General features: G+C 45.8%; 1 protein-coding gene across 2 annotated transcripts in view; it reads left to right on the top strand.

Annotated features, from left to right (window-relative positions):
* The first annotated feature begins 4486 nt into the window (after window positions 1–4486).
* Window positions 4487–16599, top strand: part of RRM1 (ribonucleotide reductase M1) — a 30557-nt gene continuing 18444 nt past the window's right edge. For both annotated transcript variants that reach the window (XR_774940.1, XM_010576704.1), the window contains exons 1-13: window positions 4487–5004; window positions 5985–6073; window positions 7831–8008; window positions 8497–8597; window positions 9256–9315; window positions 10669–10708; window positions 11666–11828; window positions 12413–12554; window positions 13162–13245; window positions 13889–14050; window positions 14638–14717; window positions 15167–15368; window positions 16443–16592. Coding sequence is in view for 1 of the 2 variants with exons in the window: in XM_010576704.1 (XP_010575006.1) it covers window positions 4986–5004; window positions 5985–6073; window positions 7831–8008; window positions 8497–8597; window positions 9256–9315; window positions 10669–10708; window positions 11666–11828; window positions 12413–12554; window positions 13162–13245; window positions 13889–14050; window positions 14638–14717; window positions 15167–15368; window positions 16443–16592 (1470 nt within the window). In the remaining variant the exon portion in view is untranslated. The remainder of the gene's footprint in view (window positions 5005–5984; window positions 6074–7830; window positions 8009–8496; window positions 8598–9255; window positions 9316–10668; window positions 10709–11665; window positions 11829–12412; window positions 12555–13161; window positions 13246–13888; window positions 14051–14637; window positions 14718–15166; window positions 15369–16442; window positions 16593–16599) is intronic.

Genomic DNA, 16599 nt, shown 5'->3' on the forward strand with positions numbered 1-16599 from the left:
GCAGCTTAATGACATGTTACAAGGTTCATATTGGGAAGTTCACTTGTACTTGGGCAAGGTTAGCTAGGTTGAATAAATGTTGATTGTTGTTCGAACTCCCCTGGTGTCATTTCACCTTAATTCTGACAAAGGAAATCCACGAACTTGAGTCACGCCAACTTTGGGACGTGACATTCGCTCACCTGCACCAGGTGCAGCTCTGCCCCAACTGGCCCTGGCCCGGGGTGCGGGATCTGCTGTGATGGGGTCCCCACGAGCCCCCAGCCCCCTGAAGATGGTTCATCCCGCTTGCTTTTGCAGCCAGGAGGGACCAGAGGCATCACTGGCTGCTCCATACGAGTTCTGGGGCCGGGGCTGTGCTCAGTGGGGTACGACAGCACCCATTGCTCACGGAGAGCTTGGTGCAGGGTGTGCACTGGGGTGGCCCCTCAGCACCAAACCTCTGCTGGGATGTGGTTTTGTGCTCGGCTCCCTGGACGCTCATGGCTGAGCCATGCTGAGGAGCAGCCCGGTGCCTTCTCCAGCCGTGGCCCCACATAGGAGGGGCACCAGGGCACCGGAGCCGTGGCACTGCCAAGGCAGCCGATCCTGACCCCACTGCAGAGCAGCATGAGGAGGCAGACAGCGGTGCCAGGCTCCCAGCCAGTGCTGAAGGCCAGCAGGCATGAAGGCATGAGGAAGAAGGAGGGAGTGGTACGAAAGGACATGGAGCGGTCCGCTGTCCCCCCCAGGCTGAACAGCATCCTGATGGAAGGAAGGACCATTTTCAGGAACAGCTCCATCTCCCTTTCCAGGCTATCTTTGATGGCAGCATCCCCCAAAACACCCATTATTTTCACCCTATTTTCCCAGTTAGTGGCTGTGGTCTCCCAGCCCATTTGCTGGGAAAACCAGGCAGCCAAATAAGGTGCAGAAATAGTGGTGCGGGTTTTCTGGGAGACAGACTGCTGCTGCCTTCACACAGGCTCAGCGTCAGCAGTAGTAGCAGCTGCTGAAAGAGCTCAACTTAAAACTGTGATCTATCCATGAGAGAGTATTTCTCCTGCAGTTCTCCCATTCCAGCCACTGAGTCATCTTCTGCTCTTGTTAGCATTTCCACCTCCTTTCCTCTGCATCTTCGAGGGGACACTGGGCTAGATCCCTGATCCTCTGCTGCACACCAGCTTTTGTCTGTCTGTCAATGTTACATGCTGATGCACTGTCCTTGCTTCTCTTTGGCCATTGCCAGCAGGATGGCAATGGGTTATGAATTGTCCAGTGATCCGCTAAGCTGGTGACCCCCTCTGAAAGTCTGTATAAAGTCTTTGTGGGATGACTGCAATCGAATGTAAGTCAGGAGCAAAAAAGGAAGCTCATCATGGGAGGCAACCAAAGGAAGCTCATCATGGGAGGCAACCAAAGGAAGAAGGAGTCATTCTGCTTGATGACTGTGGTCGCCTTCATCTCACGCCATCTGCCAGAACCCTGCTGTACTCCTGGGGCAGTGCAAAGTCCTAGACCTTGCAAGAGAGACAATCAAAATCAAGCAGTCTCTTCAAATGGACAGAATGTCTGCAGATGTTTCTGGGTCAAGGAATTAACTGTAACTCCACCTGAAAGAGGGAAATGGAAGAGGTACTTTTAACTTGGGTAATTTTGATGGTCTTGCTTATGGTAGAGGTTTGCACACAGTTGGTCCAGGGCAACTGAGGAGCCAGTAATCAGTGTTGGGGAATTAGCACGGTGTGCTATGATGCACAAAACAACCAGGAGGCAGAGAATTAGACTCTTCCATCTGTATTTTCTCCTCAAAGACTGGATTCTGTAAGAAACCCCCAAGATACCTGAGATACTCACAACTTCCACTGGAGCCTGGGGGCCCTCAGAGCCAGTCACAGAGCAGCCCAGGCCTTTGTCCCTGGCAGGATTAAGATAACTCTGTGCAGCTCGCTCCATGACTCAAGGCCTCCACCTCACTCTCATGGTTTCCCCTGCTTTTGCCAGCAATGTTTCTCAAGCCCAACAGCTCTCCACTTGCACCAGGAGTGCTGCCAGCTGGGCAGCCTGGCACCGCAGCACTGTCAAGATTTTCAGGATGTCTTCTCAGGGCGCAGTCTGCTATGTGACCTACAAGCACACAGCACAAGCCAGCAGGACTGAGAAAACCAGATCTTCATCAGGAGAACTGGAGAGAGTCTCATTCCCGAGGACACTTGCAGCCTGCCAGGGACAGTGCTCCCTGGGTGATGGGGAGCACAAGTGTGAATTCCCCAAAGGGAAGACATGAACTCAAGACTTGCCCAGGTTTACCAGCTACATAGTCAGATACATAATCATCAGCATCATCAACGGCTGCTTTGGAAGAGAGGCCTGAACTCCATTCCCTGCTGAAAGTGAGATTGGACGTCCCTTGGTCCAGAAAAGGGGTCAGCATCAGAACATCACATAGCATGTCAGCTCTGGCGTGAGCTAAGATGCAAACCTCTGCAGTTCTCTGCTGGTCCAGCATCCTGGGTTCCCTGCAGCGCATGCCAGGGTAGTGCACCCACATGCAAGCTCCCAGCTCCCTTCATACTAGGTAAGACAGAAGCACGTGGGCAAGAGGCGGGAGCTATGATTTCCTTGGTATGTCTGTCCCCTTGACCCATGGCAGGATCAGCTCCTTTGTTTTGTGGCTTCACATTGCATGAATATAAGGTACTGAAGCACCCTTGGTTCAGTTTTGAGTGCTGTTTCAGCTCAGCGCTTGTTTCCTAGCTGAGAAAGGCTCAATGCCCTTGTGCAGCTGACGTGCCGGCTGCATATGCCTGTGGCTCTGATAGTTTGAATGAAGCAGCCAGTTCAGACTGAGGAAATTTCACTGTGGAAATCAGCAAAGGAGTAACAACAGGAACCTCTTAGCACAGACACTCCACTCCCACTCCAGCCACAGCTGTCTCAGAGATAGATGGAGGTAAAAGTATTGTGCAGCCTCAGGAAATTTAGTTTTTGTTGCTACATTTCTGTCCCAAACTCACATGTCTGAAGAATTGGGTTTATCTTGGTCATTCTGATCTCGCCACAGCCATGCTGGAGGGGAGGAGGCTGGTTTTCCTCTGCAGCAGTTTAACCCATGGCATACAGTCACATCCTCATAAAATGAAAGAACTGCTCCACCTACTACTGTTTTTTCCCAAAAGAGTGAATAAAACACAGAGTAGAAGAACTTGAGGGCAAAGATCTGTAAGCACAGCTCAAATGGATCAAAATGCCATGCTTTTTCCTTCTGTAGGCCTTTTTCCAACAAAACTGAGAAACAACCCCAAATTTATTCCCATTTCCTGATCAGTTCCAAAAATTTCCCGTGTCACATCTTTGAGACAAGAGCTCTTTGGGCTGCCAGCCTCTGTGCTGTGCTCCTGCTTGGCTCGCTCAAGCTGAGCAGGATCAGACTGACCTGCTGGTGCACTGGGCACCTTCAGAGCAAACCTTGGTGCTGAGGAATTGGCAATTGCCATTTTTGCTCTGACACTGAATGGAATCAACACCCTCGTGTGGGAAGTGACAGTGGTCCATCCAGAAGAAATAAGTAACTGAATTTCCAGCCACTTTGTGCCACTAAAGCTCCTGGGATCTCTTTCTGAGACTTGCAGGATTAGCCTCAGCTGAAGGGTACGTTGGATGGTTATACTCTCACAGTGCAAAACCTGACGTTTCCGTTGCGGTACTGTATTGGCCTCTGCTTCCCGTTTCCCACTCGCAGAGATGAGGCCGTGGGGTGTTAAACCGCTCAGCATCGTCCCCTGCAGGCAGGTGCGCTTCTCGGGTGGTAAGAGGTACTTCACAAGGCTCTGTGCAGAAAAGGAAGATGCTGTAAACGATAAAGGCAAGATGTTATCATGCCATGTCAGACTCACAAGTGCCACAGCTGCTGTTTGGCTGCTGGTTCCCAAGACATTTAGAGCAGGTTAGCAGAAGAACTACTGACGTTTTGGGTTGGATTATGTGGGTAAACCCCAGCCTGGGCTCCCAGCCGTTTCCCCTGCCTCTGCGAGGAGCAAGTGCTGCAGAAGGAGATGGCGGTTGCCCACAGGGGCAGGGAGGGGGCTCGCCCTCCTGAAGTGCAGGGGGAGGGTGCCCCCTCCTCGACATTGTCAGTCCTGATGTTTTAAGGGCGGCCACGGGCTTTTTTGAGATCCTGAAAGGTCTTTGCAGCAGGACGTGCACCCTTCACGCCACCCTCGGCTGGGGCACCTGCCGCCTTGGCCAAGGATGGCAGCTCGGTGTCCCCCTGGTCCTGTCCTTCAGAGACCTCCAGGGGCTGGGTGTCCCCTGGGGGCCATTCTCTTGACGGGGTGCCAGCTCCCCTCCTGTCCCCTGCCCCTCACGGGAGGGCCTGGGCTGGGCGCCATGCTGGTGCACAGGCCGCCATGCCCGTAGGGGCCTCTGGCCCACGGGAGTGGTGTTCTGTGTGGGGTATGGGCAGAACGGGGGTTGTGGGGGATCTCCGTTGTCGGATCGCATTAAATAGCATGTCTGGACCTTGCTTTAGTATAATTATAATTGCCATTGTTACTGCTATACTGCTTATCGCAGGACGAGGGCGTTTTGTCCCTTCGCGGTCTCCGTACGTCGCGCCCTGGCGCCGGCGTAACCCGCCTTTTTCCGTCCCACCGCCTCCTTCCACCGGCAGGCGGGCTGTCGGCCGCCATCTTGGAAGCGGGCAAGCGGCGTGGCCGTCCCGGGCGGGGTGGTGTTTCCCGGGAGGAGAGGGGGGCAAGGCGGGGATGATGGAAGGGACGAGTCTCCGCTAACGGTGAAAGGCAGCGCTGAAGTCATGGCGGTGGGGGCAGGGGGTGAAGAAGGAGGCAGCGCCCGGAGGCAAGATGTCGCCCGCAGCCTCAGCCGGGAGGGGTGGAGCGCTACGGCGGCGCAGCGGGGTCAGCGCAGTTGGCGGGAGCGGGAAGCGCTTAGACCGCGCTTGGCGCTGAGGAGCCGTTGAGAGACCCGGGACGCCGACCGCCGCCATGCATGTCGTCAAGCGGGGTGAGCAGGGCCCTCCGCTGCGGGGGGGGACGGACAGGCCGGCACGGGGATTCCCTCGGCACTGGGGGGCGAGGGGGAGATGGGGTGGCCGCTCTTCTCTGGGGGGGGTCGGGGGTCTCCTCTCATGGCACCGAGTGTGGGGGAATGGGGTTAATCCCGCTGCTTTGCGGGGGGGGGTTCCGTCTCATGGCACCTGGTGCGGGGGGGACGGGACCCCCTCTGCTTTGGGGGATCCTTCTCATGGCACCTAAAGTGAAGAGATAGGGGCCCCCCTCTGTTTTGGGGTGTCTCTCATGGGACGTGAAAGGATGGGATCCCCTCTGCTTTGGGGGCAGCTTGCACGGCACCGAATGTGAGGGGATAGCACCCCATCTGCACTGCACGGGGGGGGAGAAGGACACGCCAGAGTGAGGGATCTCCGCCCGTGACATCAAGAATGAGGAATGAGACCCCTTAGTTTTGGGAGACACCCTCCCCGCAATGACAATAAGCTTTGTGCTTGGGTCCCACACCTTTGATCAAAGGAGGGATCCCCAGCCTTTGGGGGGCAGGGGGGCTGGGGTGGCCCTCAGCTGGGTTCCCCATCTCTGCAGCAGTGGTCCCGAGAACTGGTTTTATGCAAAGTTTTAGGTGGAGTGGAGTGCGAATTTCTTGGCCTTGTAGCGGGTACTCATGCCCCTCCTGAAGTGGCGTGAGCTCCCTGTTTTTCTTCACTGTATTGAGAGCTGCGCCTCTGAGTGAGGGATCCCATGCATAGTATTGATCATTTGCAGCAAGAACATGCCAGGGTGGAGGGATAGCCTCTCTTCTCCTTGAGCCTGAACAGAGAACCTGAACAGGCTGTGCTTGGTGATTCCCACCCCAAGTTCACCCAAAAGAGGGCTGGCTCCTTGTGTGAGGTGCTGGGCAGGAGGATACTGTGCTTAACTGGTTCTTTGTCGTAACGGGAGCTGCTGTGACAGTAACTTCTTCTCCAACAGATGGACGCCAAGAGCGTGTCATGTTTGACAAGATCACATCACGCATCCAGAAGCTCTGCTATGGGCTCAACGCTGACTTTGTCGATCCCGTGAGTCTGTCCTTTTTCCTGCTGTCCTGTTCTCTGCCCCTTGTGATCTCTGCTAAAACCTGACAGCGGTGAGCCAGTGTTACTCAGTTATTCTCTGTGGCAAAAGCCAAGCATGGTGGCCTGTGCAGGAAGTCTTGGCAAATGCATTCATAATGTGTTTCTTCTGATTGTGTTCTGAGCTTTTTTGCTTCACAGATACGGAGTCTTAGACTGTGGTGGGGGAAAATCAGTTTACCTATTGTAAATTGCTTTTACCTCAAAAGCTGAAGCGATTGAGCTTCTTGTGCTTAAAAAAAAAGAGTTGTTTGTTGCTCCAGTTCACATATTTTGGTTTTGGTAGATTGCTTTCAATTTCAATCTGCAAAGCTTGAGCAATACTATATGGAAAGTAGCTCTTGATCCTCTCTTAATAAAACAAGGTGCCCTTTCTGTCTGACAGAACCCCCCTGTCATTATAATATCCCTACTTTGTTTTTTCAAGCTGCGTAGGATTTTGAGTGCACATTGATCCTACTCATGTAAGCTTCTCCTTCCAAAGCCTGTGCAGAGGATGACTCCTATGTGGATCCATTGATATCTGTGAGATTTTTATGCAGATGTGCAGACCCAGTCTGTTCATTTGGAGTTGCCAACTTAGGCTCTTCCCATCTTGAAGATCTAACAATCTGTTTTCATATCTTAAATTGCATCTGTAAAATATTTGACATTCATTCTGTACCAAAAAGTGGTGCTCTTCAGCCATAGAGAGCAGGAGGAGGAGCATTAGTGACTTGGTTACTGAAACACAAAGTACACTGTCTTGATCTCAGTGACAGGGAGTTGGTGATAGGACAGAAGCAAGATTCCTAGTCCTCCTGACTCTTAATAACCCTGTCTTGATAATGAAGATAATCTTATGGGAAGCACTGCATTCTTATTTATTCTGCAGTAGTGTGTGACATTGCTCTTCTTGGAACTGAGTTTCTCCTTTTGGACTTGGAACTTCTTGTGCCAGATGCTCTACAAGCCACTAGTAAAAATCCCTAACCTAACATGCTTACTTTCAGAGAGTAAGGTTTGAAAATTACGTGTCCTGGTTTTGTGAGGCTGTTGGCGCTGCCAGTGTATTTGGCAGTTACCACGTTAGATTCGACCTCTCTTCTCCAGTGTAGAATATGCTCTTTCTTGTAGTGATCGGTGCTAAGTGCTTGAGAGTAAAGCAGAAAGTACTTTAGAGATAGATGCAAAAGTCTTTTCCCACAAAAGGTCCCAACTGGCAGATGAAGCCAGTTGAGTTAAGCCATGAAGCAAAAGCCATTGTATCCCTTCCAGGGTTGGGTTTTTTTTGCTCTTGTCATGAAATGACTTTAAGCGTAGCACTTCCATGTCTCATCAGGCATTTATAAAGTCAAGCTTCATTTGGAGTTTGAAAACTTACGAGCAAGTACTGTTTTAATCTGACTTTTCCCCTATGAACTTTGCTGCTACTCTATTCTAGCCTTTAGGAAAGTGTCTGCAGATTAAAAACTGTTAATGATTCTGGATTGACAGTTTCTGCTTTCTTCACTCTTTCCTCGCTCTCCCTTCTGCCCCAGTATTACTTTAAAATTTTAGGAGTCAGTACTTCACTAAGGGGGTTTGGTATTTTAATTTGCTTTTCCATTCAAACAGAACAAACAGTACTGCTTATAGTGAAGCATATCTTACATCTTAAATGGTTTCAGGATTTTTTTTCCCCCAACAACAGGTATCTAACCTCCAGAATTTTCCTTTTTCAGGCCCAGATCACCATGAAAGTGATTCAGGGACTGTACAGTGGTGTCACAACGGTGGAACTGGATACGCTGGCTGCTGAAACGGCCGCAACCCTGACCACCAAACACCCTGACTACGCTATCCTGGCAGCAAGGATTGCAGTGTCCAATTTGCACAAAGAAACTAAGAAAGTATTCAGTGGTAAGTCTCTTTGGGGGCACTTGGATGGCAGTTAGTCAGAAAGGGAGTAGGAGTTTTAGAGGATATAAATATGGAAATCTCTTAAGCAGAAGTTACTAAGTACCCAGGCTAACTAAAAATGCCATGGAGATGAAAAACATGAGTTTTAGGCATGTCACAGGGAAAATGAAATTGCCTGTTTTGGAAAAGTATCTGTATAAATAGAATGATGAAAAATGGAACTGATTCAAATTAGGTTGCACCCACTTTCCCATTTATTATGTGTTACAAATTCTATTAAAAAAGCATTGTAAGAGAAGTACACTTTTAAGGTTAATGGGTTAGTAATAGTACTGAGCAGGTAGAAGAAAAGGTGTATGTTTGTAGAGCTGGAGGGGGTTATTTTAGAGGATGCGTGGTCCTGCCTGTTAAATCCTTGAAAACAAATGACAGATGATGCATATATAGGTCTGTGGATGTCCTTCTTTTTAAATACCTTTCTGTTGTAGATGTGATGGATGATCTCTACAACTACATAAACCCTCACAACGGGAAGCACTCACCAATGATCTCCAAAGAAACCCTAGACGTAGTTTTGGCCAACAAAGATGTATGTAACTTTTTTTTTTTCTTTCACTTCGAAGTTTTAAAAATTCAGTGAACTAGTTCAGAAAATTTATTTTTCTTATTTTTAAGCAAGCCATGTTTGTTTTAGGACAAAAAGCCAACGCAGAAGCCTGTGCAGGTGGTAACTGCTCTGTTCTGGAGAGTTTAAAAGAGAGGATGTAGGAATTTCCTTCATGTAAGGATGTTTCTGTAGTACAATCTATTTTCTTGGATGTTCTCATAGTCATGATCAGCACAAATTTATTGGAGAAAAAGTAGCTTTTGATGTAGCAATCTGTTTTGTGTGCACAGAAGGGAGACGTGAGGTTTGGTTTCTGATTTCCAGTTGTTTCAGGTCGGTGATCTTATGGGAACTCATGTTTGTATTTTGATTCTCTCTTGTGTTTCTTAGTGTCTAGTTAGACTTCAGTAAAATGTAGCCAACAATTGTGCGTTGTACTTGGAAAAAAAATTGTTAAAGCTGTGCGTTTCTTGTTTCAAGCTAAGTGCTCTTCCCTACTTTATTCCTCTGATCTGATATCTGTTTCACTAGACCTTTGAGGCCAGAAATGCCAAACAATGATAATATTGTTATACCTTAATGTGAGGCACAAAAAACCTGATTGTAAATGTAAATTTTTCTCTGTATTATTTCCTCTCAGCGCCTGAATTCTGCCATTATCTATGACAGAGACTTCTCCTACAACTATTTTGGTTTTAAGGTAAAAAGCACATTACTCATGATAATGAAGACTGCTGTTTTGATATTTTTCTGGAGCTGAATCTTTTGGGAAGGATGGGAATACTTGCAGAATCATCTTGATTTGGGCAAGGAAGGCACTGGAGTAGTGGGACATTAGTGGGTTTGTAAAAAATGAAGAATACCTGCACAAAACAGTTGCCTAACTGGATGAATCATGTACTTTCTTCTTGGCTTTGTTGTGTACCCTCGGCTGCTACAATATTTTAATTGTTGGGCATTAACTGTTTCACAGCAGATAGCACCAAATGTTGTTGAAAGCTTCCCAGCTCGTGCCATTCCTCAAGGAAATAATCTGATTCTTAATAAACCAAAAAAGGGATTTTTGCTTTTCCTCATTGTTTTGTGTAACAGTTGTTCTCAGTGTGTTGTCCCACGCATTTTGTCGTCTTCCATGTTGCTGGAACATCTCCCCCACAACCAGTCCAGTCTATTGTGCCCCCACCATCTGCTCCTTCTGCTCCCCTGATAACACGCTGTTCTTTGCTGAATTGTTTTAGGGCATGATGCAGTGGGGTCTCTGGAGGGTTAACTGGAGAGTATTTTGCTATTCCATAGCACTGGGTACTTCAGATAGTTCTTGTGAATCTCTGTAAGAACGGGGTTTTTTGCCTGGAGTTTCCATCAACACACCTGATGTGGTGTCTTCTGCTTTGGGGGAAGTAGTCTGCAATGAGGAAACAACTAGTGTGTGTAAAGAGCATACCAGCTGCGGAAACAGCATAGGCAAGGATGGAAAGAGGGGACCTTGAAGGGGGGGATGTGTTTCTATATGTATATAGATATGCAATTCCTGACATCCCCTCCTGTAATTACTGCTGTAATCCATTAGGTACAAGCTTAGAAGGGATGTGCTGCAGTTGTAGGGTTGCCATATTTGTCATATTGTGTGTTCAACACCCAGTGCTGCAGATTGTGATACAGGTTGTCTGGAAAGCATTGTCGTAGTATAACTAACAATACTTTAAGGAGGGATGGGGCTGTGGAGAACAAGCACTCCCTTGTCTTCTAGCCTTAATTCACTGTGGATTGAGAGGTAGTGTTGAACTTTGTGGCTGCATGCTCCACTACCACTCCGTAATACAAAGCCTAGAGTCCTCAGTGTTGGAACCTTACAGTGGACTTCTGGGTTTTTTTTAGTCATTAGTCACCTAATATCCTATGCCATTAACAAGAGTAGTAGTGGAGTGCAGGGTTGGTGCTTCTGTTGAAGCCTGGGATAAGGAACATGAAGATGCTTGAGTTTGCAGTTAACAGGATTTTTTTAAAAACTGAAAACTGCATGTCTACTAAAATGCATTCTCTCTTTTTAAAGACTCTTGAACGCTCCTACTTGCTGAAAATCAACTCAAAAGGTAAGAACTGTCTGTATCATCTTGAAGTATTATTTAAAAGTCAAGACCATGGCTCAGAACAGGGGTTGAGGAGGTAAATAGCCTACCTCATAGCTTTCCATAAAGCATTCCAGTGAAAGCACTGTGTACTGGTTTAAAAAAAGTTAGCAAAAAGTTTGTGGTAGATATTTTGTGGGCATGTGCAACTTGATTCTTAGCCTAAGAAAACTAACATATTTTGGTGGCAGCAGTATGCTTGCCTGAAGAACAGTTGATCATTAAAGAGCAGCACTGTGCCAAGTTTACTTGGGTGTTCCAAATAATAGCAGTGTGACCTGGACAACTGTGCTTCAGCCGTCTGTTTTGAGGTCCCTAGTGCTTTGAAAGCTGCCTGTTATCTAGGATTTAGAAGATGAAGTAGTTCCTATCCAGCTGATAACTTGTTCCATAATGCTAAGCACTTTTTAATAAATTTAAGCCGAAAGAGCTACTGTGCTATCTGTGCCAGTTATGGCAGGCCCTTAGCATGAAAATCCTAGGACACTAGAATGTTGAGAGGTTAATTGTAACATAATAAACCTAAAGAGCAATTGGATGCTGGATTGGATATTTGATTGGATTTTAACTGTTAATACAGGTGGTTTTTTTTTTTCCCCATGAGAACAGTCAAGCATTGGAGCAGGTTGTTGAGAGGGGTTATGCAGCAGTGCCTGTCCTTGAGTTTTTCAAAACCCGACTGGATAAAGTCCCGATGGTCTGATTCTCTTAGCTGACTCTTCTTTGAGCAGGAGATCGGACTAGAGACCTCCTGAGGTTCCTTCCAACCTGAATTATTCTGTATTTCTATGAAAACTATGGCTCTCAAGTGGCCCATTGCACGTTGTTTGTAGCTTATTGCTATGACCCCTACATCTGTCTGTACTAATCGTAAATGTCATACTGACATTCTTTCCCCCCCGCTTTGCTTTTTGTGTTTAGTTGCTGAGCGTCCTCAACATATGTTGATGAGGGTATCGGTGGGGATCCACAAAAATGACATTGATGCTGCAATTGAAACTTACAATCTTCTGTCTGAAAGGTGGTTTACCCATGCCTCCCCCACGTTATTCAATGCAGGCACCAACCGGCCTCAGCTTTCCAGGTACCTTTGGCTTTCAAGTTTGCTTAATGCGTAACTAGATGAAGGTAAAGTTTTGGAGATTGGGTCTGTTCAAATGAAATGCTTTCACAACTTCTAAAAATAGTAGCTGTGTTTCTGTGATAGTTTTATGAAGTTTTGAGAAGCTGCTGTCAAATTTAACTTGATCTCTGGTGTAGTCTTTGGGGAAAAATACACAGGTTTCTGTAAGCTTCTAAAGCTAATGGAAATGTTTACATGGCTGTATTTTATTTAAAAATTACTTATGTGCATAGTAATTACTTATGTGCATGTGAATCCTGGTAATTGTTTTCTAAAACATGCTAAAAATAGCAAGCATAAATGATATGATTTAAAAAATGTTTTGCTTTGATAACACAGGTATCAGTAATACAACTATTGCTCATGATGTTTTCTAAAACTATCCTTTATTCCACTTTGAAACCTATGGTTTTGCATCATTTATTTCCTTTGCATAACATGTTAAAGATTCAGTGTTTACTCTTGTTTTTCTGCAGCCCTGGTGAAATACTTCTTCCCTTTTTTTGTTTTAATCTTTGTATGATAAAGCTATTTATTTTCATTAGTTGTTTCCTGCTGTGCATGAAGGATGACAGCATTGAGGGAATCTATGACACTCTGAAGCAGTGTGCACTGATCTCAAAGTCTGCTGGTGGGATTGGCCTTGCTGTGAGCTGTATCCGAGCCACGGGCAGCTATATTGCTGGGGTAAGTGTGCAGATGGTGTTCCCAGCAGCGGTTGACCTTCTGGTTTCAGGAAATGTCTATATTTTGGTTGCCAAATCAATGCTGCTTCTACTGACTCAGTTTAACACAGCAGTCGGTCTAGCTCAGTAGTCCTTCTCTTTTCACTATGCTCTAAGGCAAAAAGGTTGGTTTTCCTTGTTTTTTTGGCTTCCTAATAGAAGTCCTTCTAAAAAGAGGATCTTATTCCACTGTTTGATCAGACATCTCCAACTATTAGCAACCTAGGAATATGCTCAGAGACTTGTGCATTAGCCCTTTTCCTTTTGTAAGTCTTAACTGCTCAACATCATCTGTGGATGTGTGTTTGGTTTTTTTGTCGCAGTGCATGTGACAAAAAGAAATTAGGAGGTACATTTTATTAACTCTGGGACCATTAGCTGATATATACATTTTCGTCTATTTAAAAAAAAGGTGAGGAGAAGGGACTACCAAATAACTGATTGGGGTGGTCAGTTCCTAGCTTTCAGCACAAGAGTTTTGCAAACTGCTGAAAGACATGCAGAAAATGTAGGCCCATCTCTTCAGGCAGTTGTTTTTCAGTATTGATGGTTTTCCTGTGCCTCTGCAGACAAATGGAAATTCCAACGGGCTTGTTCCAATGCTGAGGGTCTACAACAACACTGCCCGTTATGTGGATCAAGGTGGAAACAAGGTACTGGCTTTCCATTATATTATGCCCAGGAAGGGAACCTGAGGTCAGAGGTTCCACACCTCTGAAGGATTGACCCAGTAACATCAGTGAGCTGATGAAGTGATTGTAGATGACACATAATTAGAATATGGCATTTTCCCTCCTTCTTGTTGGTATTCTGGTGTTCCCCTTTCACTATACATTTTATCATGCAGTTATATCTTTTGGTATATGTCTGCTGCACAATATGCACATGTTAGAGCAGCCTCTTGTGCTGGTTATTAGCCACTCCTTGAACGCCCTATAGTGAATTAAGGTGTAAGACTGTAGAAAGCTTCTTGATCCTTTGTTTTCACATAGTCCAGAAGTCAATGGAGGCATGACACAATAAGTAAATCTAATATTTGTCAAGCCCCTGCTTACACAGCAGAGATACATTTTTTGGTACTAAATCATTTTTATTGAGAATCTGGAACTAGTAACACGGCCCAGTTCCAATAAGTGAGAACAACAGTAACACAAAAAAACATATTGAAATTGCCTTAACGAGACTATAAAACTAAGCTCCTGTTAGTTTAGGGTATTGTGTGCACACAGGAGCAGTGCAGGAGATTTTATTTTCAAGGACAATTTGTTCTGATCTTGACTATGTTTTATGTATCAGAGACCCGGGGCTTTTGCCATCTACCTGGAGCCATGGCATTTGGACATCTTTGAGTTTCTTGACTTAAAGAAGAACACTGGGAAAGAAGAGCAGCGAGCTAGAGACCTTTTCTTTGCCCTCTGGATTCCTGATCTTTTCATGAAGCGAGTTGAAACCAACCAGGTAAGAAGCGTGATTGGTGCAGAATAGGTCTGTTAATAGAGAAACAGGTGACCAGCCCTGGGATGGAGTTCATGAAGGGTTGCAGATCTGTCTGCCTAGCAGCAAAGGAACTTCCTGAAAAGGCTGCTGCACCTTATTTGAGAACTAGGCTGTGCAGGTAGAGAATGGAATTGGAGAACTCCAGTGGGATACTTTGCTTCAGTGCTTAATCTTGCAGCCCATGACTTATGTACTTATACTATTACGCTAAATTTTTACTCTGGAGTTTCCTTAAAGCATTAAAATCTTCTCAGTAAATTGATCTTCATATGACTGCTTGTAGTTGCTTTAAAATGGGTTATATCTTGAGAACCAGTCATTTTCCTGAAATGCAGTTTGGTTATAAATATTCATATAATTACTTTTAAATAAATCTGACTAGTCTGATGAACACCTTCCCTATGTCTGCTGGCAGAGTTCGTTCCTAGTTTTTCAGGATGGGAAGTGTAGTTCACATGCTCCTGTTCACAATAGGGTCTGCTGATGAAGTTGAATGCCTTTAATTGACAGAGTGCCTAAAGATTTTCTCTGAATGTTTTTCCTTACAGGACTGGTCCTTAATGTGTCCAAATGAGTGTCCTGGCCTAGATGAGGTTTGGGGAGAGGAATTTGAGAAACTATATGAGAGGTGAGAAAAGTGAATATATTTTTAAGCAGTGGTCATCCATTCACAGAACTGCCCTTGTCGTGTGGTATCTGGGAGCAAAAGCACAGGTTTGTGGTGTTGGCTCATAAGTGGTCAGCGAGTTCCATTATCAGATTGATAAAAGAACAAAGATGGAGAAGGTCTACTTACTGTTTGCTTCAAACTGTGACATGCTCAAGATTGTTAAAGGGAAATTCTGAATTGATCCCTGCTTAAAATGGTCGATGGCTTTGTTTTGAACGAGTTGTGTAGGATGTTGTAGTGAAAGATTTTCCATTTCCTTTAAACAAGGACTGTTCAGAGTTCATGCAGTTGAGAAGTGAATGGAGTCTTGCCTGCCTGAGAGCCTGATATTGTGTTAAAAATGATTGTCTTTCACTGCTATTTTTGGAGAGCCTTGGAATTATTAAGCAACATGTGCCCTGTTGCAGTTATGAGAAGCAAGGCCGTGTCCGCAGAGTGGTGAAGGCCCAGCAGCTCTGGTACGCTATCATTGAATCCCAGACAGAGACTGGCACACCGTACATGCTGTACAAAGACTCGTGCAACCGGAAGAGCAATCAGCGGAACTTAGGGACCATCAAGTGCAGCAATCTGTGTACAGAAATAGTGGAGTATACCAGCAAAGATGAGGTAGGTGGAGATTACGAACTTGTAGCGTTTAGGAAAGATGTGACTGCTTCTGTTGCAGCTTTCTAGAATATGTCTGACTCTTGGTTGGAGAAGGCAACAGGTAGCTAAGAAAATTCTGGGGATGTTTTGACTCGAGTACTTACAACTCTTCCACAGACTCTGTGTGTGGGTTTCCCCTTCCTTCCAACTCCCGTGGAGGATTTGATATAAAACAAGATACCCATCAAAGCAAACGTCTGAAAGCTTGAGGGAGAAGTGAGCTGTTTGGCTTGCTGCTAGCTGATGTAAGCATCTGTTCAGCTAATGATTTAGTAAAACCATACCTCTTACTCCCAGGCTTAACATTTCAGTGACAGTTCCACCCAAGTTCCCTGTGTACTACCCTAATCTTGGTGCTCTACAGATGTGCTGTTTGGACTGCAGCATTGCTAACAAAGGCAAAGGAAGGACATGAAAATGATTTAGTGCTAGTACAGCATGGAGCATTTCTAGTGCACTAAAGCTCTTGAGGCTGTTGTACCTTAAAGTATCAGTTTCTACTGTCTGAGCCACTAGTTGTTCTTTAGCTCACACTCTTTGGCATATAAAATCGTGAGTAGTCTAGAAGATTTGGAGAGCCATCTTGCCTGCCTGCACTGCACAAGAAATCTTAGCTGACTTCTTTCAGTTCTCCTGGGGTTGGCAAAAATGCTAGTGTTAAAAAATGACTAAGAAAATGACCTAATATAATATAGTCTGGATCTCACTGGGATCAGCTGCTGGTTCTGGCAACGCAAGAAATGGTTAGGCTTAGTTTATGCAAGGATGGCTTGCAGGCAGTATGATTGACTAGGCAGAGAATTGAATTTTTATGCTGATACTGATTTCTACTAAGCCTTTTTGAATTGGTTACCCTTTCTACAACTCATAAGATAGTGTAGAAATGAGGAGTGTGTTTTTCCAGCCTTTTAGGTTGCTCGATTTGTTTCCCTATAGTTTGGATAATCCAGAGAGCATGCTCTGGAACTGAGATTGTGGGGTTTTTTGCGTGGGGTGTTGGCTGGCATGCCTGTTTTCACTGTGTTTTCTCCACAGGTTGCAGTTTGTAATTTGGCCTCTATAGCCCTGAACATGTATGTCACTTCAGAGCATACATACGATTTCAAGAAGCTAGCTGAAGTCACTAAAGTTATTGTCCGAAACCTGAACAAAATCATTGACATCAACTACTACCCTGTGCCAGAGGTGAGTG

The sequence above is a fragment of the Haliaeetus leucocephalus genome, unplaced genomic scaffold (genome assembly GCF_000737465.1).
Source record: "Haliaeetus leucocephalus isolate CR32 unplaced genomic scaffold, Haliaeetus_leucocephalus-4.0 Scaffold536, whole genome shotgun sequence".
Taxonomy (NCBI): Eukaryota; Metazoa; Chordata; class Aves; order Accipitriformes; family Accipitridae; genus Haliaeetus; species Haliaeetus leucocephalus.